At 44.5% G+C, this 25,850-nt stretch overlaps 2 protein-coding genes and 1 pseudogene across 8 annotated transcripts in view; 2 read left to right on the top strand and 1 right to left on the bottom strand.

Moving 5' to 3' along the window:
- The window catches only part of ANKRD31 (ankyrin repeat domain 31), a 171,987-nt gene extending 165,785 nt beyond the window's left edge, over positions 1 to 6,202 (top strand). For both annotated transcript variants that reach the window (XM_085013838.1, XM_085013837.1), the window contains exon 26: positions 5,841 to 6,202. In XM_085013838.1, the coding sequence (XP_084869964.1) occupies positions 5,841 to 5,986 (146 nt within the window). In that variant the 3' untranslated portion in view covers positions 5,987 to 6,202. The remainder of the gene's footprint in view (positions 1 to 5,840) is intronic.
- A 4,543-nt stretch (positions 6,203 to 10,745) lies between these two features.
- On the bottom strand, positions 10,746 to 20,273 carry LOC100516902 (small ribosomal subunit protein eS17 pseudogene; annotated as a pseudogene).
- A 68-nt stretch (positions 20,274 to 20,341) lies between these two features.
- The window catches only part of GCNT4 (glucosaminyl (N-acetyl) transferase 4), a 29,577-nt gene continuing 24,068 nt past the window's right edge, over positions 20,342 to 25,850 (top strand). Inside the window, exon 1 of one of the 6 annotated variants that reach the window (XM_013994902.3) lies at positions 20,342 to 20,674. In XM_013994902.3, the coding sequence (XP_013850356.1) occupies positions 20,553 to 20,674 (122 nt within the window). In that variant the 5' untranslated portion in view covers positions 20,342 to 20,552. Of the gene's footprint in view, positions 20,675 to 20,958; positions 21,108 to 21,544; positions 22,153 to 22,219; positions 22,314 to 25,850 lie in introns of those variants that run through there. The other 5 variants (XM_005661490.4, XM_005661489.4, XM_003123706.5 and 2 more) reach the window with 5 other exon arrangements.

The following is a 25,850-nucleotide window of genomic DNA, read 5'->3' as shown; positions in this document are numbered from 1 at the left end:
GGTTATCATTGCAAAGAATATGATTATTTGACCAAATAATAGATTAAGTTACTATCTCTCAGGATTCTAATTTGTCCTTTCCTCATTCACAAAAATTCTTTCAGTGATAGAACTTCTTTTTATCTATTTTTTTCCTTAGTACTAGTTGTATTTATTGCAATATTATTTGTTTATTTTTTAACAGTTTTATATATATTTTTTATTAAAGTATAGTTGGTTTATAATGTGTCAGTTTCTCTGTATAGCAAAGAGACCTAGCCATGCATTCCCTGTCTTATATTATCTTCCATCATGGTCTGTCCCAAGAGACTGGATACAGTTCCTGGGCTATCCAGTAAGACCTTGTTGCTTATCCACTCTAAATGTAATAGTTTGTATCTACTAATCCCAGTCCATCCCACTTAGAACTTCTTTTCAAATCCTCCTATTTTCTATTCTTCCTTGTTTTCTGTCCAGAGCTAGGATGGGTCTGGCCTCTTAAGCAGAACTAGACTTCTGAGCAGTAGTCCACTCAATCCGCCTCACAGTGAGGACTGGGAAAAATGACTAATAGATATTGTCAGACTGCTTAAGACTATATTGTGTGTTTGCTCCTGATATTATAGCATTGTCCCTATCAGTTCATATTGCTGAAGGATCACAACAGCTTAGTTTTTCTGAGATCTTTCCATGGAACACTAACAATTCCTAAAGGATCCATAGTAAAATCCTTTCCTATAAAGTACATTCAATGTAAACATTTTATACGCAGTATCTGAATCTTGCTGCTTCATTCCCTTTCAGCTCTCTACCTCCAACATGACTCTCAGAGCTAGAGTGGTAGCAGAACTTCAGTGTTGGGAGCTTCCCATTTAGAAGCAGGTCTTTTAGATGCGTCCTTCCCACAGTCCCTTAATCTCTTCCTATATCTCATCAATGGCCCAGAGCTTGGTAGGAGCAGTGAAGTTTGTAGTAAGAGTACAGAATCAATGAGGAAACTTTTGTTCACTTTTTTTTTATATTTAAGTGCCTATATGTTGTGCAGCATACTAAGTTCCTATTAAGTAACAGTGAATATATTGAGTATATAGATGGATTATTAAATCAAAAAATAAAATCTAAATCTCAGTTTCCTAACTGCTTAGATTTTTCCCTGTATTGCCTCACATGATTGTATAAGAATTAAAATTCTGAAAAGTGATGGGCAAATGTGCAATGATACTATTAGAGCACGGAAACAAATTATAGACTTATATTATGGACTGTTGTCATTGTTTACCTGGGCAGGGAGAGGGTTGCAGGAAGACCATACCTATGGGCCACATTTAGAGTATAGCAAAGGTAAAACACTAAAAACTCAGCTGTAAAAGCCCTGAAGCCAGGAAACATGCAGAGTGAGCCCAGACTAGGGCCAGAAAAGAGAATCTCAACTCTAGAACTGTGTCCTCAGCTACAGTAGTAGCAGGTTGTTATTTATTTCTCAGAAGACTGATAATACAACCCACAGTGTATTTTGACTTATTTAAAGTAGGTATCGTATACTGCATATATGTTTAATTTTTTTAAGAAAAGAAAAAAGCAAAGAGTTTTTAAAATATTACATACTGGCATTCATACTTTCATGTATGCTTTCCATTCGTAGATGTGGAGAAGAGGTCTGCTCATCTTCAAAAAAAGAAAAGTTAGGGAAGTTCTTTGGCTTTAACTTCGCTGAATGTTATTTGCCTGGAAAGATTCAAATAATTTGAAGCTATACTATTATATAGTAAGATAACCTGGCACTTGTATAGCTAACACAATTCAAACTGTGATCATAAATTTGAGATCAATTTGCTTTTTTTTTTTTTTTCTCTCTCTCTTTTTTTTCTTTAGGGCTACACCACAGCACATGGAAGTTCCCAGACTAGGTAGGGGTCTAATTAGAGCTGTAGCTGCCGGCTTACACCACAGCCATGATGCAGAGTCCAAGCCCTGAGTGCAACCCACACCACAGTTCATGGCAACGCCAGATCCTTAACCCACCGAGCAAGGCCAGGGATCAAACCTGCATCCTCATGGACACTAGTCCGATTCATTACCACTGAGTCATGACAGGAGCTCCCTCAGTTTTTGCTTTATTCTTACATTTCCTTATGTGAGGATTTCCCTGTTAATAAGGTCAGTTTTCTGTATATCTGGTTTTTGTTTTGTTGCCTACCCCATCCCTACATATTGGGAATTGTGGATAACAACAAAGAAATTTTGCATATGGAAGTTGTGGTCAGCCAAAAGTGCCAGATCCTAGCAGTACGGGCTGCAATGAAATAGGTGGAAATGCAATGGTAGATGGAGTTCAGAGATACTTAGTGCAGAAGAGAAGGAAAAGGCAGCAGAAGGTGAGAACAGGTGCTTTGTAAGGAGTGGTCTGCATTTCTTCCAGTCTGATCGTTATAGAAAAGAAGCTATTCTGTGAGAAACTAGAGATGGAATTCCCTTTGTGGCTCAGTGGGTTATAAATCCAACTAGTATCTGTTAGGATGTAGATTTGATCCCTGGCCTCGCTCAGTGGGTTAAGGATATGGCATTGCCCTGAGCTGTGGTGTAGGTCGCAGACACAGCTCGGATCTGGTATTGCTGTGGCTTTAGCATAGGCCGGCAGCTGCAGTTTCGATTCGACCTTAGCCTGGGAAAGAACTAGAAGATGATCTTAATACTGTTTTGTGGTGTGGTATGTATGTTCCTAGAACTTCATGTCCATGGGTTTACCCAGAAAGTGGCGCTTTCTGTTACCACAGAGCCACTTGCAGTTTTCCAGTCCTGCGATTTTAGATAATTTGGAACTATATTATGCTGACAATGAACTTGAGGGGATGTAGGGGTGGGGTTTTAGCTGCCATAACCTCTGTCCCTTTGAAAGAGAAGCCATATGAATGGCCATGAGCTTAGACTATCAACTAAGAATGTCAAGTCTTGCGAGTGTGTTGTGCTAACCTTTGAGAAAGTTATAAGTCAAAACTATCACACTCTACTGACTTCGGTAATAAAATCAGCTCTGCTTTAAATAAAAAATAGGAGGCGGGCCTAAAATGGTCCTGTTCTCACAATTTATTACAGCCCTTAAGGGAGAGGGAGAGCCCAGATTCATCTCCAAGCAAGCCAGTTTAGAGTGCAAAGCAAATTGAATAACGCCTTACAGTTTTATAGAAAGCTTTCACATGTGTGTTATTTTCTCATGTGACAAAGGTGAATGATGGAAATGGTAAGGGAAAAGGGAAAAAAGCTTTAACATTAGCATGGCTTTGTTGAAAATTCCACTTCTGGGAATTAATAGGTTAACTAATATCCATCTGAAAAGGCTGTGTTTCAAAATTTTATTATATCATCTAAAGCATCCCAAGTTTGGGTCACTCCACTTCCAGCATGTCAGTTGGGAAGATGGGTAGGTTGCTTCCTCTGGAGCTGCTGCTTACCATTCTGCAGTGTTGCTGGGAACCTTCTCTGTGTGAGCACCCTGGTGAGAATTTCTGGTTACAGAAAAGATGAAGCTCATCAGATGCTCCTGGCCATGTCTTAAAAGTGCTGATATTTAGGTGTGTGCTTTTGAGGCAAGGCCCACTCACTGGAAGGAAACAGTAGGTTTTTTGTGGCATACCAGTTTATCCTTGCTCTGATGAAACTAAGCTAAATATTAGCAAAACAAATCTAAATTATTGTTTAAAACCTTGTTTCCATGAGTTTTTCCCCAGAGGAGAGTGCTTTCTACTCCCAACTTCTGTGGGATACTTTGTTTCAGATAGTTAACAAAATAAAGCTGCTAATTAGGAGATTATTATGTCTACACATGGACCATGTATAAAAAAGTTAAAATTCTTTGGGTTGTAAGTAACAGTTTAAAACCCAAATTTGGGAGCATTCCTGTCGTGGCTCAGCAGAAATAAATCCGACTAGCATCCATGAGGACACAGGTTTGATCCCCGTCCTTGCTCAGTGGGTTAAAGGATCCAGTGTTGCCGTGAGCTGTGGTGTAGGTCACAGTTGTGGCTCAGATCTGGCGTTGCTGTGGCTGTGGTGTAGGCCAGCGGCTACAGCTCCTGATTTGACCCCTAGCCTGGGACCCTCCCTATGCAGCAGGTACAGCCCTAAAGAGACCAAAAAAAAAAAAAAAGAAAATTCTGGCTTAACCCCCCACCTCCGACCGCTAAAAAGAAATTTTATGGACTCATGTACGAGAAAGACTAGGAATAGGTCTTTAGGCTTAAGCCTATTTCAAATAGCATGACTGAGCACCCAGTTTCCCTGGTTTTCCATTTCTCGGCTCCATCCTAGCAGCCTCTCCTCTCATCATCCCAGAGCTATATGCTTCCAGAGCTGAGTCCAGAGGGAAAGAATTTGGATGTGACTTTCCCAGAAGGCGTAACAAAGATCTCATTGCATCTCCTTCACTCTGAATGGGTCATGCTCCTACCCTGAATCAGTGCCTTGGCTCAGATCTAAACAACTCAAGAGGTTGATGTTGGAAGGCAGAGATATCAAATAATATCCCCTGAACTGAGAAGGAGCTTTAAGACCAAAAATAAGCAGGTGATTCCATAAAGTGCAGTTACAACGTTTATTGTGGGTCAGATGTTATAAGCCGGAAGGATCAGGAGGAGATGACCCAGGAGCATTCACAGCTGCACTCTGTACCTTCAGAAGGAGCCAGAGGGGTTTAAAGGGACCAAAGCTAAAATTAGAATCTGAATACTAGGGAGAAGCATTTCATCTTCACAACTGGTAGGCGCCTGCCATTTTTCCTCCTCACCCTTCTCCAGGGGTCTCATGACTATGAACCAACCATCTGCGTCAGCAAAAGGCACTCTTCCAGCTTTCATATCAGATGAAGGCAAGGGTGAAAGTAGATAGGGAGCCAAGCGGGCTTGGGTGCATTCCTTGTGAGTAGCACAGTCCTGCCACAAAGGGAGAGTTAGGACTGCAGGCCTAAGATGGAGCTGACAAAGTGGAGGCCGTGTGGTTCAGCCTCGCAGCTGAGAACAGTTCCACCAGAAGTTCATGGCCCAAGTGTGGGGGAAAGGGATGGTCCTCCAGAAGCAAATTAGGGTGGGATCTCCGTTAGGAGAATTAATGTGTGCTGGGCATCAGAAGCCCCAGATGTCCATGCCCATGCGTACATGCGTACTGCTTAGAATTGTAAACAAAGCTTTGGGGCTATATGGTATGTCTGTTAGCTGAGTGATAGTGCTTATAGTCATCTCCAAGAAAGGAATCTCTGAGACTATCAGGGAAGGTTAAAGAAGCCAGTTTTAGATTCATCGACTCGATTGGCAGCGCTTAAAGGGACCCTGTTGATCATCAAACTCTCTTACCTCTCAGAGGAGCTATGTCTAGAGAAGTCACATAAGTTGCCCGAGATCACAACCAAGTTTATGTGGCCTAGAAAACTGATCATCCGCCTTTCAGCCTAATACTCTTTTACGTAATAAATATTGAGAGCCATACCAGCTAGTATTTATTGAGCGTTTGCTCTGTATTAGGCAGTAGCCAGCCATTTCACATGCAGTATCTCACATTTAATCTTCACAACTGTTTTATTCTCGATGTATTGCAAATTGAGGCACAGAGAGGTTTTGTATACCCTCCTAAGCTTCAGTTATCCTTTTTGTGCCTTGGTGGTTTAGACTGCAAATAGGCTGCTTTCTTCCAAAATTGATCCGTGGTGATTTATAACTTTATCTTGTGTATAGAAAATGGAGTGAGTGAAGAATGATCTCATCAGAAGGCCTGTTTTGCATGCTCATAGACTTGACTAGTCTAGGGTTTGTAGTTAGTTAATTAAACCTTATTTTAAGAGGAAGTTTTTAATTTATTGATACTTCTTTAAACAGGAACTTCAGGAGGGTCAATGCAAAGCATTCCACAATATCTTCATATAAATGAAATACTGTTAATCAGCGATCAAGAATTTCTCCCATGCCATATAATGGATAAGCATTGGAAGTTCTATGTGGAATGTGAGGAACTAACATTCTGAAGCCTTGTTGTCTTAATAATGTGTTAGGTAATTGTTCATATTATTAACCAATGTTCCTGTTTTGTCTCATGTGGGCTGGTGAACCTATTTAACACACACTTTATGAGTTGCTGCTTAAGATATGTGTTTATGTTGCAAGAAAAAATACAACTCTTCAACTATTGTAGTAAGATTAATAATTTTTTGCCATAGAAATAAAAGCATTTCTGACATAAACCGCATTGACTTTCTGGCTTTCTTTTAACTAACATAAACTTAAAACTAATCTTTAAATCAACACCTTTGCTTTTACATAAATAAGTTGTTCCTTGTGGGAAGTAAGGATACAAATACAAGTGATCACTGGTCCTGAAAAGTCTCCAGTGAAGTGAATCTACTTAAAAAGAAAAGCCCATTTACTTGGAATTTATCTTGACATCAAAATGTGAAATTATGAAAGTTTTAAGTTTCATAAAATGTAGTATAGATAGAATTATAGCTGTGCTAATAAGTCTTAGAACAAAAAATGAATTGAGTGTGGATTTAACAGTTTTATAAGCTTTCTTCATAAAGGTCTGTCTCAATCCTTTGATAGCCATCTTACTCTTCTCTGCCATTCCCCCGATTCCCAAATACACTCATTAAATCTGTGGCCTAACTCTATACGTTCTCCCTCATTTGGTTAGAGAAGTCAAAGTTGCAATAAAAATTACTCTAGCAAGTACTAGAATTGGAGGAAGGGGGAGGAGCAATATGGTGCTGCTTTTTGATATTTTCTCAATTTAAATGTACAGAATCTTAAATATCTTTAGAAGGCACAAGAAAGTTGTCAACAGCTGTCTGAGGAAAGAACAATTATGGGACCAGGGAACTGAGGGGAAAGGACTTTTTGAAATTGGTTCTGTATATGTGTTCTCTCTATTCAGATAAAAATTGTAACTACCTGGAAAGAGAGCACCTGGAAAACGAGCACCTGGAAATGTTTGCCTATTAATAAAACTGTAAAGATAGATCAGTTTGGTTTTTTTTCCTTTAAAAGTCCATTGAAAATGTTTAAGATAGAATGACCCCACGTGTTGTAGTGTCTGAGAATTGATGAGAATTTTATTACCACATTATTTTCTTAGACTACCCTATTTTTCTAATTTTTGAGTAATCTACCCCATATATTTGGCTTTTATTACTTAAGGAGATATCTAAAACATGGACCAATTGGGAATACATGTAGTAACATGGGAAAATGTATATAGAAGTAAATGAAAGAATGTAAATTGTTAGACAATGTTTAATACAAATCTTGGTAGTATTAATTAAAAATTAAATACCTTTGAGCACATAGATAATACATGGTCATAAGTATACATATTTTTATGTGTGCTGTATCTACTTTAGAAGCTATGAAATGTATATTTGTATGTATAAGTGTGCATGCGGGGTGGAGGATGGCAAGTTAAAGGTCTGGAATGCTACAAATAAAACTTGGCAGTACCTGTCCTTAAAAGAGTTGGACTGGGAAAGGTGGAAGGATACTTGTACAGTTTGCTTTCACACACACACGTGTCTTTGTGTTTTATATCTTTTTTTCTTTTTAGGGCCACACTGGCGGCATGTGGAAGTTCCCAGGCTAGGGGTCAAAGCCGAGCTGCAGTTGCCAGCCTACACCACAGCCATGGCAACTCCAGATCCTTAACCCACTGAGCAAGGCCAGGGATCAAAACTGCATCCTCGTGAACACTAGTCAGATTTGTTTCTGCTGAGCCATGATGGGAACTCCCTATTTTGTGTTTTAAAAAAAATTTTTTTTTGTTGTTTTTGTTTTAGGGCTGCCCCTACGACATGTGGAGGTTATCAGGCTAGGAGTCAAATTGGAGCTATAGCTGCCGGGCTATGTCACAACCACAGCAATTCAGGATCCAAGCTATATCTGTGACCTACACCACAGCTCACGACAATGCCAGCTCCTTAACCCACTGAGAAAGGTCAGGGATTGAACCTGTGTCCTTATGGATGCTAGTCATATTCATTAACCACTGAGCCATGATGGAAACTCCAAAAAATATTTTTTTAAAAATAATTAAGAGCAGGTATTTCCTTTAATGATTGCAATTGACAGAAGTCTCACATTCTTAGTTTATAGTACAAGAAATCTTGCAATTCTGAGTTTTCATTTTAGCAACCAAATTCTTAAATTATCCAAGCCTATGTAGCATTAAATATACAAACTGCTAACTGATATAACACCTAGAGGAGGCATGTTGAGTATTGCCCAAACTAAACAACAAAGAGGTCTACTCCAAACAGAGTTGGGGTCCAGAGAGCTCTGTGAGAAGACTGGGCCATTTGGGGTTTTGGCTAGATGATTTGCCTGTTCAGAATTCTAAATGAAATATTCAAGCTTCCAGGCCCTAAGCCATATGAATATGAAGGATCTGCAAGAATATCTCATAATACAATCTTCTCTGATATTTGTATCCTTTCTGTAGAACTAACTTCTTGAGCATCTCCAGGATAATCCACACCCAACAAGGAAGTCTGTTCCCTTTCAGACAGGTTTTAGAAAACTGGAACCCCAGTGTCACAATCCTGTTAGCAGAAGATAATACTTCCTTTTAAGACTTGAATCATGGCACAGGCTTCTCCTGGCCCGATTGCTGGACACGTGCAAGCATCCGTCTTGTCCTTTTCCCCCCTAGTTCTCTTCCATTCATTCCCTTCGGCTTCCCCTCCCGAGTTCAGTCCTTTATCAGGACTACACTATGTGCAACCCTATCCCATTTCTCTCACCCCAGTTCTTTCCCTTAGGAAACCCTGCAGCACGCTGTGCCAAATTATTCTTCCCAAAGGTCTATTTTACTTCCCTGCTGCTGCTGCAAGAGGAAAATGTAGGCCCAACATCCAAGACCCCTACTCTCTGGTCCTGACCCAACCTTTCAGCTTCATCTCCAGCCTTTGATTCACTCTTAAACTCCTTTTTGAATCTTATTATGGGCTGAATGGTTTCAAAATTCCTATGTCGAGGTCCTAACCCCCAGTACTTGAGAATGTGACCATCTTTGGAGATGGAACCTTTAAAGAGATGATTAACTTAAAACAAGGCCTTTAAAGTAGGTCCTCATGCAGTCGGACTGGTGTCCTGACTTGAAAAACCTTAGACACACAAAGGGACCCCAGGGGTGCATGTAAAAGACCATGTAAGGACACAGCAAAACGACAGTCGTCTGCAAACAAAGAAGGGAGGCCTCAGGATGGATCAGCCCTGTCGACTCTTGGACCTTGGACTTCTACCCTCCAGAACTGTGAGAAATAACTTTCGGTTGTTTAAGCCACTCAATTTGTCGTATTTTATTATAGCTGCCCTAGCAACGAATACAGTCCCTGACTCTACACAGCATTTGTTTACACGACCAGGAATGTTCCCTCTCCTACTGTCCATCTATGTTTTCCTTATTCTTTGAGCCCTCTCCTCATATATGACCTCTTGTCTTGCTTTCTCATGCCAAGAACTTAATATTTACGTTTTGGTATTATTTTCTGTTCGGGGCTTATCTCCCTCAAGTAGCTGGAAAACTTGGTGAAGTCAGGTTTATGGCTTTATACTTTGTGTTTCCCATAAAATAGCTGTTTCTCTTTTTCTTTTTTCTTTTTTTCTTTCTTTTCTTTTTTTTTTTTTTTTTTTTATCATTTTAGGGCCACACTGGTGGCATATGGAGGTTCCCAGGCTAGGAGTCGAATCGGAGCTATAGCTGCCGGCCTACACCACTGCCACAACCATGCAGGATCCAAGCTGCATATGCAACCTACACCACAACTCACAGCAACACCAGATCCTTAACACACTGAGCAGAGCCAGGAATCAAACCCACGTCCTCATGGATACTAGTCAGGTTTGTTACCACTGAGCCACAATGGGAACTCCCCATAAAATATCTTGAACATACAAGATACTCAAGAAATATTAGGATGTTTTCAGGTATCAAAACAAAACCTTATTCAAAGTAGAAAATTTATCATTTCTTATGATAAGTCTAGAGGTAGGAAATTTGGGGTTGGTGTTAATTCTTTTTTTTTTTTTCTTTGTGTATTTTGTCTTTTTAGGGCCTCCCCCATGGCTTATGGGGGTTCCTAGGCTAGTGGTCGAATTGGAGCTGTAGCTGCCAGCCTACACCACAGCCACAGCCATGCTGGATCCTTAACCCGCTGAGCAAGTCCAGGGATTGAACCCTCATCTTTGACCACTGAGCCACGACGGGAACTCCAGGGTTGGTAAATTCTTTAACCCTACAACGTCATGACTGTTTCCATCTTTCTTCCAGCTCCCTGCACAATGCAAGATGGCTCTTCTATTACGAGCAGGTGTAGATGCAGGAACAGCATCCTTAGAAGAAATAAACGTTTTCTTCCAATGCACATCTTTTGGGAAAGAAACCTCCCTGAATACTGACATCCCCCCCACCCCAGAAGGTGCATCCCATTAGCCAGAATGGTACCATCTGCTCATTCCTATATCGGTCATTAGCCAGGGACGTGGGGCTGCCTTAATTGGCTGAGATAACTAAGTACATGGCCCCATGTAGGAGAATAGTTGGATGTACAGACTCTAGACCCTGCCAGTAAAAACAGCCATGTATATAAGGCAAGGATGTGGGTGGGGGATGGGGAGTGGGGTAAGAGCTAATATTTATTGGGCCCTTAACATACCAGTCAAAAAGCACTTCCTTTTTGTTGTTGCTGTTGTTGTTGACTGAGGTTTATTGAAAATATGATAGCATAGCAGAAAGATTCAAACGGCTGCACGCGGTGTTTTGAAATTCACCCCAACTATAGGATGAGCGATTTGCAGGTTGGACAGACTGCCAAAGTCCAAGTGTTTCAGCATCTCCTTAGTGTCAGGGTCTACTTTAGTGATCTCCTGATCCAGGGCTGAGACCTCAGGCATGTAGTTATCTCTCTTCTCTCTCCTCCTTCTCCCCTGCAGCTTGATGGAGATACCCCTCACGAGTCCTCCCTGAATCTGCATCATCAGATGTGTGACAGAGCCTGCGATCTTGTTGCAGAGCTTCTTGCTGGAAATAATGGCAGTCTCCTTGCACACGCTCTTGGTGGTGTGGAAGTCGTTGCCCAGGCTCGTGGAGTACTTCTCAATGATGACCCGGGCCACCTTCTTCACGGTCTTGGTGCAAACATGGCAGGTCCTTGGTAAAAGAGGAAAAAAGCACTTTCAAGGTATTGACTTACTTAATCTTTACCAACCCTATGAGGAGGGAAATACTATTAGCCCCATTTAACAGATGAGGAAACTGAGGTACAGGATGAAGTGACTTGGCCCAAAATCACATAGCTGCCAAGTAGTAGACCTGGGATTCAAATCTGGTGATCTGACTTCAGAACTCTTGCTGTTAGGTACCATGTATTTTTTCTCTCTCAGCCAGAAGTATCTGCCTGAATATATACGTTGTGATTAAAATTGTCAACATCATTCTTCGTGATGATGGCTCTACTGACTCCTGCCACCTACACAGTCTGAAGGAAGCAGTGTTGCTCACTTGGTGAATGACAAGCAGGACAGTTGGAGACACTCACTGGTAGAAAATAAAACACAAGTCTTACTGGATGAGTTTCAATATGGACACCTTGGGATCTGTCTTTTTCAACCTGGGGAATTCCAGGCATAAAGATGAGTAAAGCATTTTCATCTGAGATAGTGCCCAAACTCAATTTTCATGGAAAACTACTCTGTTCATTGAATGCATGTGCCCATAGGACTTGGATTTTAAGTCCCTTCAGATTCTCAAGACTGAGGGCTAAACACACATCACCTCCATATGTGTCTCTTTGGACCCCCTCATCTTCTATTTCTTTTCATTTCATTTTTGTTGAAGCCTACTTTGCAGAAGGAAACCATGGACATATCTTTCTTAAACACATAAAAGCCAATAAATGTGGTAATTTTCTGCTTAAACTCAGTCGTCCTGATGTCTCTGATTCTCTTACCTTCTAAATAAGGGGAACAAAATGTGAGGCCATGTCAAATCAAGTTGCCTGCATCTTAAAGTCCTCAGTGTAGGCTGCATAGTTAACTTCTAAATTCTTTGGACATGGCGTTCCCATCGTGGCTCAGTTGTTAACAAACCAGACTAGTATCCATGAAAACTCGTGTTTGATCCCTTGCTCAGTGGGTTAAGGATCCAGCGTGGCTATGGCTGTGGTGTAGTCCTGCAGCTACAGCTCTGATTTGACCCCTAGCTTGGGAACCTCCATATGTTGCGGGTACAGTCCTGAAAAGACAAAAAGACAATAAAAAATTAAATTTCTTGGACAAATTTGTAATTTCATATTCTTTCATTTAGGCTGCTTTGCCCAGGGACTAAAAAATAGGAACAGTAGATGCAAACATTTGAAGCTGTAGTGTAAATAGCAATACTTCTGAAGGTAAAAGCAGTTAACATTTGTTTTTCGCTATTTACAAGACACCTTGAAGTTCAGTGACGTGTGGCACTGTGGCTGAGATGTGAAGTTGGCTCATACCCTTCAAAGCTGGAGGCAAGGAAGTGGTAAAGCAAGTTACCCAGCTGGTAAGTGAGCCCCACCGGTCCCCCAACATCTTCATCTCTGCGCAGCTTTTTTGTTCCCTGTTCATTATTGCCTACTCAGTAACTGCCATAAAATGATTAAACAAAACAAAACAAAAAAATGTTTCTTTGGATAAAAATGGTCCCCCAAAAATGCTGGTGATGGAAACGAAGAGGTTTAAGAAAATATTTTGGAGTTCCCATCATGGCTCAGCAGTAACGGACCCGATCTGACTAGTATCCATGAAGTTTCAGGCAGCTGTAACTTATTTGACCCCCAGCCTGGGAGCCTGGGAACTTCCTTAAACCATAGGTCCAGACCTAAAAAGCCAAAAAAAAAAAAAAAAAAAGAAGGAAGGAAGGGAAGAAAAAATGTTGGTTCTCAAGGTCTTACAATAGCCTATAATGGGAAAGAACCTGAAAATAATAGGTATATACATATGTATAACTTGATCACCTTGCTATACACCTGAAACCCACACAACATTGTAAATCACCTATACATACATTTTTTTCCTTTTTTTTTATTTCTTTTTTCCCACTGTATAGCATGGGGATCAAGTTATCCTTACATATATACATTTTTTTCCCACACCCTTTGTTCTGTTGCCATATGACTATCTAGACATTGTTCTGGATGCTATTCAGCAGGATCTCCTTGTAAATCTATTCTAAGGTGTATCTGATAAGCCCAAGCTCCCAATCCCTCCCACTCCCTCCCTCTCCCATCGGGCAGCCGCAAGTCCATTTTCCAAGTCCGTGATTTTCTTTTCTGTGGAGATGTTCATTTGTGCTGGACATTAGATTCTAGTTATAAGTGATATCATATGGTATTTGTCTTTGTCTTTCTGGCTTATTTCACTCAGTATGAGAGTCTCTAGTTCCATCCATGTTGCTGCAAATGGCATTATGTCATTCTTTTTTATGGCTGAGTAGTATTCCATTGTGTATATATACCACATCTTCCGAATCCAATCATCTGTTGATGGACATTTGGGTTGTTTCCATGTCCTGGCTATTGTGAATAGTGTTGCAATGAACATGTAGGTGCATGTGTCTCTTAAGTAGAGTTTTGTCCGGATATATGCCCAAGAGTGAGATTGCGGAGTCATATGGAAGTTCTAGCTATACATACATTTTTTAAAAAGGGAATAAAAAGTTGATTCTTAAGCTAAATAAAAAACCAGGATAAATAAGAGTGGATGGTTAAATTTGCAGGTGCTCAGCTCTGTGCCACACATAATTCTATGTACAGTAATGCCAGGGCAGAGAGCCCTAAGTCTCTGTAATGGTGGATCTCCTTTTCCTTTAGGAGTCAAGCAGAATGACTTAAGTGCCTCAGTCAATGACTTAAGTCCCTCAGCTGATGGACAGAACAACGTCCACTCCCTCCCCTCACTTTAGGTGAACCATTTCTCTACGAGAATAGGCTCTCCCACTGTAGCTGCTTTTCTATAAAAGCCAGCTGGCCAGCTTGGCCCCTGGGCGTTGCTCTTGGCCACTCGTGCTGTCACCACTACCCCCGCTCGTCTGCCTCATGCTAATCTCACCCCTCCTGGTCCCTTCCCCAAAGCACCACCCACCCCAGCTGCCGTGGGGCAGGCTTCACTGAAGGCTTGATGGTGAAGAGTGATACCTGGCGAGTGCAGCAGACAACTTAAAACTGACTGGACATGACTCCTAGCCCAGAGGATTTCTCCTCCAGGACATTCTCTTTGGGTCCTTCTCTGACTGAAGCAGTGACAATGAACACAGGCTCTGGACTGACATCCTGGCTCCATGATTCACTAGGTATGGAGCCTCGGGACCCTCCCTAGGGCTCAGTCCATGTCTGTAAATGGAGCTACCAAGGTGCCTCTCTCCTAAGATGATTGTGAAGATTAAATAAGATAAACTGGGGGTTCCCGTCGTGGTGCAGTGGTTAACGAATCTGACTAGGAACCATGAGGTTGCAGGTTCGATCCCTGCCCTTGCTCAGTGGGTTAACGATCCAGCATTGCCGTGAGCTGTGGTGTAGGTTGCACACTCGGCTCAGATCCAGCGTTGCTGTGGCTCTGGCATAGGCTGGCTGGTGGCTACAGCTCCGATTAGACCCCTAGCCTGGGAGCCTCCATATGCCGCGAGAGCAGCCGAAGAAAATGGCAAAAAGACAAAAATAAATAAATAAATAAATAAGATAAGATAAACTGGGAGTTCCCGTTGTGGCACAGTGGAAACAAATCCGACTAGGAACCGTGAGGTTGCAGGTTTGATCCCTTGCCTCAGTGGGTTAAGGATCCAGTGTTGCTGTGAGCTGTGGTGTAGTTCGCAGATGCAGCTCCAATTTGGTGTTGCTGTGGCTGTGGTGTAGGCCGGCAGCAACAGCTCCGATTCTACCCCTAGCCTGGGAACCTCCATATGCCACAGGTGTGGCCCAAAAAAGACAAAAGACAAAAAAAAAAAAAAAAAAAAAAAAAAAGATAATCTGGCAACCCAGTGGCTGGCACATAGTGATTGCTCAATAATGATAGCTCTTGTTTTTATCAGGAGTAGGGTGCCAGGCTCCCTGCTTTCTCTGTAAACCTTTGATTAACAACCCTGCTGCACCACAGACACACACACACACATACACACACACACAGTATATCACAACCCTGCTGCACCACAGACACACAGACACACACACATACACACACACACAGTATATCCCTGTAATCCATAACAGCAGAATCTTTAAGAATAGTCTGGGCATCATTAATGCCTTAAGCTCCCCAAGGGATTATAATAGGCAGCCAAGCTGAGAACCACCTTTGTAAACTCTTTCCCCATCTCGCCCTTGGCTTTCTTTCCTGGGCCATGAGAGGAACTCAGTGTTCTCCTATGCTTTCCCTGTTGTCTTAGAAGCATAGCATTTGGGCTCTGTGACTCACTCCTGCCCATCTAGCCTATGCCCAGCGGGGCTTGGCTTTTCCACCATCAAAATATTACTGTAGGTATTTTCTGCTCTAGCCATGAAGTACAAGAGGTTACATCCAGTTCTTGCTTTAAATGACTTTTTTTTTTTTTTTTTTTTTTTTGGCTGCACCTATGGCATGTGGAAGTTCCTGGGCCAGGGATTAAACCAGGGGGCCTGAGCTGCTGCTGCGACAACACCAGATCCTTAACCCATTGCAACACAAGGGAACTCCTAAATGACTTTTTTTTTTTTTTTTTAAACAATAGCAAAAAACTACTAGAGTTCTTGTGGGGTTCTTTTTGTTGTTTGTTTGTTTGTTTTTTAGGATCACACTCATGTTGTATGGAGGTTCCCAGGCTAGTGGTCAAATCAGAGCTATAGCTCCCAGCCTACACCACAGCCACAGCAACATGGGATCCTTAACCCACTGAATGAGTACAGGGATCAAACCCAAAACCTCATGGTTACAGTTGGATTCGGTTCCACTGCGCCACAATGGGAACTCCTATAGTTCTTGACAAATCAAGTTTTGTGTAAATCCCTCTACACATACCTCCCAGACTAGGAGATCGAGGATTGTAGTTGCAGGACACAAGAAGCTGGACACCACTCAAGCACAACCTAGCAGTATACTTGGAGTACTTATAAAATATTTCTGTAGACCTTAAAAGTTCACCTGATGAACTTTTAAAACCAGGCTCAAATCTGGGCCACCCTGGCAAGGGTTCTGATTTCATTGATCTGGAGTCTGTATACATCATCACGCTGTAAATCTCCTTCCAGATGATTCCAATGAGCAGCCACTGACCTCTGGAATCTGCTCTTTTCACTCCCTTTTTCTCTCCCACCCACTATTAGTCATTGCATGAATCTTGTGTTTCCCATCCAGCCCCACTGAAAGAGTCACCTGAGATACTTCTTAAAATCTTAAGCTTCGTGGGCCCCACTCTGAGTCAGAATTTCCAGGGAATTTTTTTGTCAGGGGGCTTAGGTGATTTTTATAAGGTCAATGTTGGAAACAATACCTTAATCCAATTTAGCACCTTCTCAATTGGGATGCATTTTATTCATTATTTTACACATATTTAATGAGCAACTAATATGTGTTCAACATTGTTTTAGGTGCTAGGACTACAGCAAAGAGCACAACAAATTCCATGTCTTCATGGATATTATGCCTAGAGTATTTCTAGAGTAAACAAGCATTGAGTTTGATAAATTAATTAAATTCTGAAAAATTTAATTTCAGATAATGATAAATGTCATAAAGACCACAGATCAGGAGAAAGGGCTGGAAGGTGAGATTGAGGCCATTGATTTTAGTTTTTATTTTTTATATTTTTTTTCTTTTTAGCTGTGCCCACGGCTTGCAGAAGTTCCCAGACCTGGGATCGAACACATGCCACAGCAGTAACCAGAGCCACAGAAGTGACAACACCTGATCCTTCACCCCCTGAGCCACCAGGGAACTCCTAGGCCATTGTTTTTAATGGGAGAGTAATTGCATCCAGAGAACTGAGTGATGAGAAGCTGCTTATGAATTCCATCTGCAGCCTCACGTCATGTTTACTCTGTATGTCTCATGTCTCCTAAATTAGATGGGATTTTCTTCAAGGTCAGGGACAGTCTTTTATATTTTTGTATTCTTCCATAGCAACCAGTGCAGCATTTAGTATCAGCAAGAACTCAGTGAATCACACTAGATTCAAAAGGATTTCATCCTTAAATATACCTTGAAAGACTCAGCCAGCAGAGAATCTGGCAAGTTACCTGCTAGCTAAGTAAAGGAAAATCCAGGGAAATATATTAAAGCATCAGACATTCAGCCCAGGGCTAGGTTTCTCATTTGCTTCCAGTTGCTAGCCATAGTTACAGGTTCCTATTAGAAAGGTTCCAAAACATGCCAAGATAGAGTCTTGCACATGCCAAGATAGAGTCTTGCACATCTGTGCACATGCCTCCATGCTGGTCAGCCCAGGCCCAGAGCTTTGATTATCAGTTTCTGCTGGCTTACCATCTTTTGGTGTAATTTCTTGTCTTTTGTATTCAACTTCCCCTAAACATTTTACCAGTGTCTCTGCATGCCTTCAAGTTCCATTCAACCCATATTTCCTTAAGATAACCACTTGAGTTCTGCAGAATGTCTCTGGATCATATTATGTCTCTGAAGGCCAAAGGAGACTCTTTGATATATTAGAAAATCCTCAGAAGCTTTTGTGAAACCAATTCAGATGGCTGGGGAGGTTTTATCACAATTCCACTTTGGGATTCACATGGCAGGATTGCCTTGTTCTTCAGATGCTTTCCTTGGGGGCCAAGACCAACACAATCAGTACTGGAAGGCCGACACAAGAGGCAGCATCACTCAGTGGGGAAATTCCTGAATGAGGAATATTGAGACCAACGTGTTTTTCTCACCATTTCTGCAGCCGGTTTGCAAATTACTTGTCTTTGAGCCCCAGGATCCTTGGTTGTAGAATACAATAGTCCTTTCTCTGATAACACTCAGGATTATCGTAAAGACCAAATACAGTTAATGAAAGAGAGACCACTGTATAGCCTGCTAATTGCTGCAGAATTACAGCATACTGTTATTATAGTCAAAGCAATTCATCATGTTCTGCTCTCCCATATGGTAGATATTTACATCCTTTCAGCCTCTCATTTCTGCAGCGAAACTTCAGAAGTAAGATTCTACGAGGCACACCTTCCTCCTTGGAGCTGTGCTTTTGATAAGCCCTCCTTACTTACCTTTGCTTTTCCTACTTTTCCTTTAAGGCCCTGCTTGGATCCCCCTCCACGCTGAGTGAAATCCTTTAGTGGTAGCCTCAGTGACGGTGTCCTGTTGACTGAATTCCTCTGACGTAGCTGCCATTTGGCCCTAAGCAGCTGACTCGTAACATCTCCTATCTTGTTGGTTACTAATGTTCTGAGCGCAGAGGACTATCTCTGTAACTACAATGTCTCTGATTTATACCTCTTTGCATCCTTAGCTCCAGCAGTACATTTTCATTAACAGTGACTTTTGGGGATTGTATTGGGTTGTAGAGGGTACCCTCAAATTTCATATCTTTGCATATGTCATCAAGGTAAGATGAGGTCATATCGGACCAGAGCGGCCCTAAATCCAGTGTCTGGTATCCTTTTTTGTTTATTTTTGACGTGTGTGTGTGTGTGTGTTGCCATGCCTGTGGCATGTGGAAGTTTCTGGGCCATGGATCAAACCCACGCCACAGCATCAACTCGAACCACTGCATTGACAATGCCAGATCCTTAACACATCGGGCCACCAAGGAACTCTCAATGTCTGGTGTCTTTAAAGAGGAGAGAGATTTGGACATAGAGGAGACACAGGACAAGGAGCTCTGTGATGACAGAGGCAGAGATTGGAATGATTCAGTTACAAGCCAAGGAATGCCAAGGATTGCCAGCAACCACCAGAAGCTAGAAAGAGGCAGAGAATTCTTCCCTAGACCCTTCAGAGGGAGCATAGCATTGCTAACATCTTGATTTCAGGCTTCTAGCCTCCAGAATTGTGAAAGAATAAATTTCTGCTGTTTTAAATCACCCAGATTGTGATAATTTGTTACTGCAGCGCTGGGAAACGGTATACCCTGGGAATGCTAATACTAAATGTAGCAGAGCCCTTAGGGAGCTACCATCCAGCCAGGGGTATCCCTTCTGAAGCCTTGGGATGCTGATCAGAGCAAAGTTTTAAAGGGAGGAAAAAAGTAACTGAAGAGGACAAGGAGTGAGCTGAATATGGTCTGGGTAGAAAACAACCCAAAACAAAATTTACAAACTTTATATTTTTAAGATCCCATCATAGCAACAGTTTGCTTCATGACAAAAAGGTTGATCTGGGAGTTGGAGACAGGGGAGCAGGTGAGTGAATGGATAACTACTTTATGGATATGACATATTCAAAATTTACAAATCGACCCATTTGAGAGCAATGATGTGTGTATGGCTCTCAAAGTACCTCTTGCTGGAGATCACTGGAATCTATGCCCAAGCTGTTGATGACTGGTGGATGGTTTGGATTCCAGCCCTGGAGGCTTCAATGTCCTCAGCTGTTAACAGCATGGACAGGCCACCTGGGTCAGAGTTCTGGCTCTGCCACTTACTGGCAAGTTATTTCACCTCACTTGCCTCCCTCTCCTCCTCCTCTGTAAAATCAGAAGAAACCTGGCATCTCCCCCATAAAATTGTGAGGATTGAATGATTAATCTGAAAACAACGGCTTAGAACAGGGCTCACATGGATAATGGACTTCTTAGTGGTTTTTATCATCATCATCATTATCGTGTGCAGATGTGGGCGACCAGAATGGTGAATTACGTGAACTTTAATGACTTTTCCAGAAAGAGCAGGTCCCACTGGAGCAAAGGAGATGAGTGAGAGCAAAGCCGGCCATTTCCTTGAAAATAAATTCACAAAATGGATATTAAAATATCTGTTTTTTGGAACACAGGGAAATTTTTTCAAAAGGCAGGGTGGTCTCGAGTCTCTACTACTATGAGCCGACTCCAGATCCTGGGAGTCAAGGATGCGGAGTCCCCAGGCAGTACTCCCTCTTTGGGATTCACTGGGTCCCAGGGTCTAATTGGTTTTACCTGGTACTGTCTGGCTCTTCACCAACCCACCTGGCATACCGCAGGCTCTCAGTCAACACAGGTTGAGTCAAAAAGAAAGAAGCCAACTGGTGCATTTCCCTGGTGCACCCCCGGCCCTGTAAGGCTGCCTCCCGGAGAGCCTCAGGCCGCCAAAGAAGTGCGGGCATTAAAAGCACAGCATAGGGCATCGGCTTCACAAAGTGAGCATATTCACACGAACCCGCTACCAAAGCTGAGGCGCAGATATTGCCCAGCTAGTTAAGTAGGCGTGTGCATGCTTTCCTGCAACTATTGGGTGAGCAGAATGGGGACCGGATACCGCGCCCGCACAGCCCGCCACCCTCACCCCGCTTGAGGGTAAAGAGGAAGTTTTAGAGTGTCTGTGTGACATGTAGGCACAGGCTGAAAAACAACTTTGTACTCTTATTTATTAGGCATAAAGCTCCACCTTCCCACGCTGCTCCTAGATGATATCTCTCCATGCTGCGTGGGACACTGTCCTCGTCTTAACCAATGAGAGCGAGGCAATTTCTGCGGGGCCGAAGCCTCGCAGAGCCCGGCCTTGGGGGGAAAGCAAGGAGTCACGGAGGTGAGTTGGCTTTGTCACCGCCCTCTGAGCGACTTTGGGCAAGTCACTTAGCTCTCCAGACCCCGGCTTTCCTGCCTTTTAGTGCGGGCAGGGATCGAAACCTGGCTGACGCTCCTGACAGCGGCGGAGAGCGGAGAGCGGAGCGCGCGGCGCGCCTCTGGGAACTTTGTCTCGAGCGCGGAGCCGGGACCCCGAAGTGCAGGGGCGGGAGCTCCCTCTGCGGGAGCACGGCGGCGGCGCTCCTCCTTCCCCTCCACGTCACGGGGGCCGCTCGGCGCTCTCCCACCAACCCCCCGGTCCAGGGAGAGCAACTCCCAAGCAGGGTGCGCTGCCGAGGTGGCAGAGGAGGACCAGGAGGAGGAGGCGGCGGGAGCCAGTCGCAGCTGCTGCCACCGCAGCGGAGGGGCCGGGATCCCGAAGCGCAGCTTGTAAGGCGAGTGCGGAGCCGGGGTGTTAGGCTAAGAGAAGAAAATTTATTAAAGGGAAAGGAGAGCGTGACTGACACTTGAAAAGAGCCAGCCCCTGGCCCTTCTGGCGGGGCCTTCTTATACCCTGCGGATGGGAAATTGGATTCCCTGAAGGCGGGGGGGGGGGGGGGGGCGTTAGTTAATCTTTCGCCTGCATCTGGACTCTGGTGGTCACTAGTCATGAGAAAGTCAAAGGTGTCTCACGATAGGGTGGTCTCCTCATCTTGAGAAAGCTGGAGGTGTGTAGTGTCCCACCGGGGGGTGGGGGGGGGTGATCTCGTAGTCTTGAGAAAGTAGGCACCAGCGGGGAAATCAGGATGTCGCTTGAGCAAGGTGGTCAGTCTCATGGGTCACTGTGACCTCATATTTTATTTGCTAGCTCAGCACAAAGAGCCATTTTAACAATGAGCCCCCATGTAGCCCCTAACGCAACTGGCAGTCCCGCTGGAGCAGCCTCTGCGTCCGCGGGGACCCGGCGCTGGGGGCTCCCCTGCTCCTAAGTCGACTTGGCCACGCAGGCCCCAGAGCAACGTGCGCGGCTCCGGGGTGCGGGGCTCCCGGCCCAGCCGCGGGTGGCCGATCGCCCAGATTCCCTCCTTGCGACTTTCACTTTCCCGCTGAGGAAAACTTGGGCGCCTGGTCCCTCACGAGGTAGGGGAGCGAGGGGAGGGGGCGTCGGCCCTGGGGAGCCTCAACAGGATCACGGGCTGAGCCCTGGCCTGGCTGCGCGACCGCGGTGACTTCAGGGCCCCGCTGGCCGCTGGAAAGTTCTCCGAGGCCGGAGGGCTTCACGGCGGCCTGGGCGTGTCACCTGAGGGTGTCCTGGGAGACACAGCCACGGCGTCTGCACTCCGGGCTCCCTGGGCCAGGAGGCCGGGAGTGGCCGGGCGCATCCGCGCCAGGATTTCCCCGGGACTCTCCCGGAGCCGTGAGAACTCGGCCCCGGACGCGCCCTTTCCCGGGGCAGGGGTCTCACTGTCTCAGCCCTCCTGGCCACTTAGACCTGCCCAGGTGAGGGGCGCGCGGCCTGGTGGGGGGTGGTGGGGGAGGGGCGGGGGCGGGGCCCCCAAGGGGCCTGAGGAGCGAGTCCCGACGCTGGGTTTCCCGCACCGCCACCAGCCTCTCCGCAACGACAAGCGGGGCCGGGCCACGCTGCCTGTGGGCTGCTGCAGGTGAGTGGGCGGGAGCCGGACACGGTGCTCAGGAGTGGTCTGCTGGAGTGGCTACTGCAGAACCTGGTGGGAGTGGGGTGTCTCTTGGGGTTGAGAAGCTGAGAGGTGGTCCTCCAGGCCGCGCCCTCGGCAGGACGAGCTTCTGCACTTTTTTTAAGGTCAAGTTTTTGTGCCGCAGAGCTGGGCCTGGATGGGCACCCTGTGAAGTGGTGGCACCTCTTCCTTCGAGCTGGGAGGACCCGAGCCTGGAGGTCTGGCTGGGCTCTTGAGTCAGTTAACCACTTTAATTTAGGCTAAAGGTGGGTGGGTTTTGTTTTGTAAATTTCAGAAATAAGCTTTCCTGCCCCCCCCCCCCGGGGGGGGAGGTTATAGTCTGGGAAGCTTGCCATTTCCCCTTGCTGAGTGCAGGAGGGGTGGCTTTAGCCCTTAGGCATTTGTCTTTTCTTCTTAACCTTTAAACTGAAAAGCAGCAAATCAGAATTGGAGATGATAATATCTAATTAAGTGTTCACATGGTTTGGTAGACCGAAGTCACTGCTTCGGATCTTAACGTGCATAAAACATGTCCTTATTATTAAACCGCCTAACTGTCCCCTTTGGATAGCTTTTGTTGATGCTGTCTTGAGGCAGTAAAATCGTTAAATGTAAGTGAGGTATTGCAGAGAGCAGTTCCTGTGTTGCACTTTCTAAGAATCCAATCATATCTTACTTGTACCTGCAAAGAAACTATAGCCAAAAAAAAAAAAAAAAAAAAATCAGGTAGTGTTGCACTGAGTGTGCCTGAGGAAGACTGAAAGGAGAGTTTCCTTTGGGAGCGGGGCAGAAGTGTTCCTCTGAGAGGCAACATTTATAGCAATTTACTAAATGCCAATGTCTGCACAGAGGAAGATAGTCAATCACCATTCGTTGGGCACTAAGTCATGGTTGGCATTTGATGGCGCCACACTAAGTGCCCTCAGGATAAGGGGTGATAGTTACAAATTGACCTTGAATGAGGTTGATCATGGGAGTTGGGGCAGGTTAGAGACTGTTCATGGCTGGGGGGCTGTGCGCAGCTTCTGCTCCCTTAAGAACTCCTGACAGCAGGAGCCACCACGGTTGGGAGTGTGACTTGGTGACTTGGGATTTATCAAAGAAGTGTGTACTAGAAGTAAACTCTTAGCTCCAAAGGATTTCCTTCTTAAGTTCAAACACAGCATGAAAGCCACATGACAGTAAGACTCTGTGATGTCAGGTTGAAAATTCAATCCATCAATCCAAATTTAGTGAGCACTTACTGTGTGCCAGGACCACACTGGGCTGTGGGAGCGGGAGATGTACTGTAATTCACCGGTCTGGGGGAGGCAGAAAGCCTTCTTGGGGAGACTTAAGGTGAACCTGAAGAATGAGTAGAAGCTGCATAAACCAACAGGGAGAGGAGGAGGAGGAAGAGAAAGTATTCTCCGCCCAGGTAAGGGTGTATCCTAAGACCAGAGGAGGACAGAGCAGGGAGAGTTCAAGGACAGGAGACAATGTGACCTCTGCCAGGAGAATGGCACCAGGCTAGGTCAGCAGGTGCATGGGGTAGATGATGCCAGGTATTGGCACCATTTTGTGGACTTGATTCTCTAGGTGGTTTCACTCCTGAAAGTATCCTGATGAGTCTTATATTCAAAACAAATTCCAGGTGGATATGTCCCTAAAGTAGACATAGTTTGGGAGCAGGGTATGAGGGACCTGGGTTCTAGCCGAGGTGGTGGCAGTGAGGATGATACTAGTGGGTGGATTCAGGGCAGACTCTGTAGTGACTCCACTGGTTTACTGTAAGGTTTGAAAGTCTAGGGTGACTCCCTCTAAGTCTGAACATAAGCACTGGGTAGGCTGATGCTACCTTTTACCAAAGAGCGAACTGGAGAAGGGGCAGATCTGGGGAGAGAAGACACCTTTGATTTTGTTGAGTCTGAGCTGCTTTTGAGGCTCCTCAGTGGAAATACTTAATACTTGACTGGAGAGAGCAGACCCACCAGAGAAGCTGGGGGTTACCTATATTGCAATGTTTTTTGATTTTGTTTTGCTTTTTAGGGCCGCACGTGCAGCATGTGAAGTTCCCAGGCTAGGGGTCAAATTGGAGCTCCAGCTGCCAGCCTACACCACAGCCACAGCAATGCAGGATCTGAGCCACTTCTGCAACCTACACTGCAACTCAAGGCAACACCAGGTCCTTAACCCACTGATCGAGGCCAGGGATTGAACCTGCATCCTCAGGTTTGAATAGTTAGATTCATTTACACTCCATTGTGGTGTTGTTTTAAGCCTGGGGTGGACTCAAATGAGGAGTATCCAGGAAAAGGGCCATGTCTTTAATGGGGAGAGGTAGGAAGAAAACCAGGGCGGCAGTGCAGGTTTTCAACCAAAGCACATTGGGAATGGCACCCTCCCTGGTGCAGGTGTGTGTGTGTGTGTGTGTGTGTGTGTGTGTGTGTGTGCTGTGGCCATTGCATTCAACTCCCTGGTTGTGTGTGTGTGTGTGTGTGTGTGTGTGTGTGTGTGTGTGTGTGCTGTGGCCATTGCATTCAACTCCCTGGAAGCAACTCCTCCAGTGAGAGGCGGGATGGAGGGATGGCTTTGTGAAGATGAGAGAGCCTCACAGATATTTATATGTGAATGGGACAGAGTGAGCTGGAGGGAGAGGTTGAACCTGCAGGGTATCTCTGGACCCCCCTCCCACTCTTTGAGTGTTGTGTAAAGAAGAGTCTGGTGATGGAGTTCCTGTTGTGGCTCAGCAGGTTAAGAACCTGACACAGTCTCTGTGAGGATGCAAGATCGATCCCTGGCCTCGCTCAGTGGGTTAAAGATCCAGCGTTGCCATGAGCGTGTAAGTTGCAGATGCAGCTCAGATCTACCGATGCTATGGCTGGGGCACAGGCCAGCAGCTGCAGCTCCAATTTGACCCCTGGTCCAGGAACTTCCATATGCCGCAGAAGTGGGTGTAAAAAGGAAAAAAAAAAAAGGCTGATAGTGCTGCCATTCCGATGTCAAACTCATATACATACACGAACCGTCAACGTCTCATACACATGAACTGTCAACATCACTGAAACAATATTTCAAAGCCCTTATGATGGTGAAATTTGAAGTTTTACTTTGTAGATCATGCAAATTTAAAGATTAGGAGAAACATAGATAGAAATCATAAAACAGTGCAGCTCAAAATGGCCTCTGGTTCAGGCTCTGCCATTCCATAGCTTATGACCTTCTGGAAGTTTCTTGACCTTTCTGCCTTGGTTTCCTGGTCTCTAAAAGGGCACCACACACCTAAGGGGTATGTGTGCTATGGTACCTTCTGGTGGGCTATTGTGTGATATATGTACAAGGTGAGCATGTGTGCATTGCGTATGTACAGCATATGTGTGTCTGCATCTTTTATGCAGTGTTTGCATGTGTGCATTTTGGCAGGCATGGGATGAGTGCTCAATAAGCCTTAGTGCTGGTGGTTTTATTATGATAATATCATTTCCATCATTTCCAGATGTAGAATCTGAGACTCAGAATTTTGAG

The sequence above is a fragment of the Sus scrofa genome, chromosome 2 (genome assembly GCF_054392235.1).
Source record: "Sus scrofa isolate SSC_HxYL_T2T_F1_AM1 chromosome 2, Sscrofa_HxYL_maternal_Yorkshire_Landrace_v2.0, whole genome shotgun sequence".
Taxonomy (NCBI): domain Eukaryota; kingdom Metazoa; phylum Chordata; class Mammalia; order Artiodactyla; family Suidae; genus Sus; species Sus scrofa.
Note: the sequence above shows the minus strand (reverse complement) of the source record. Positions and strands in the feature narration are given on the sequence as shown.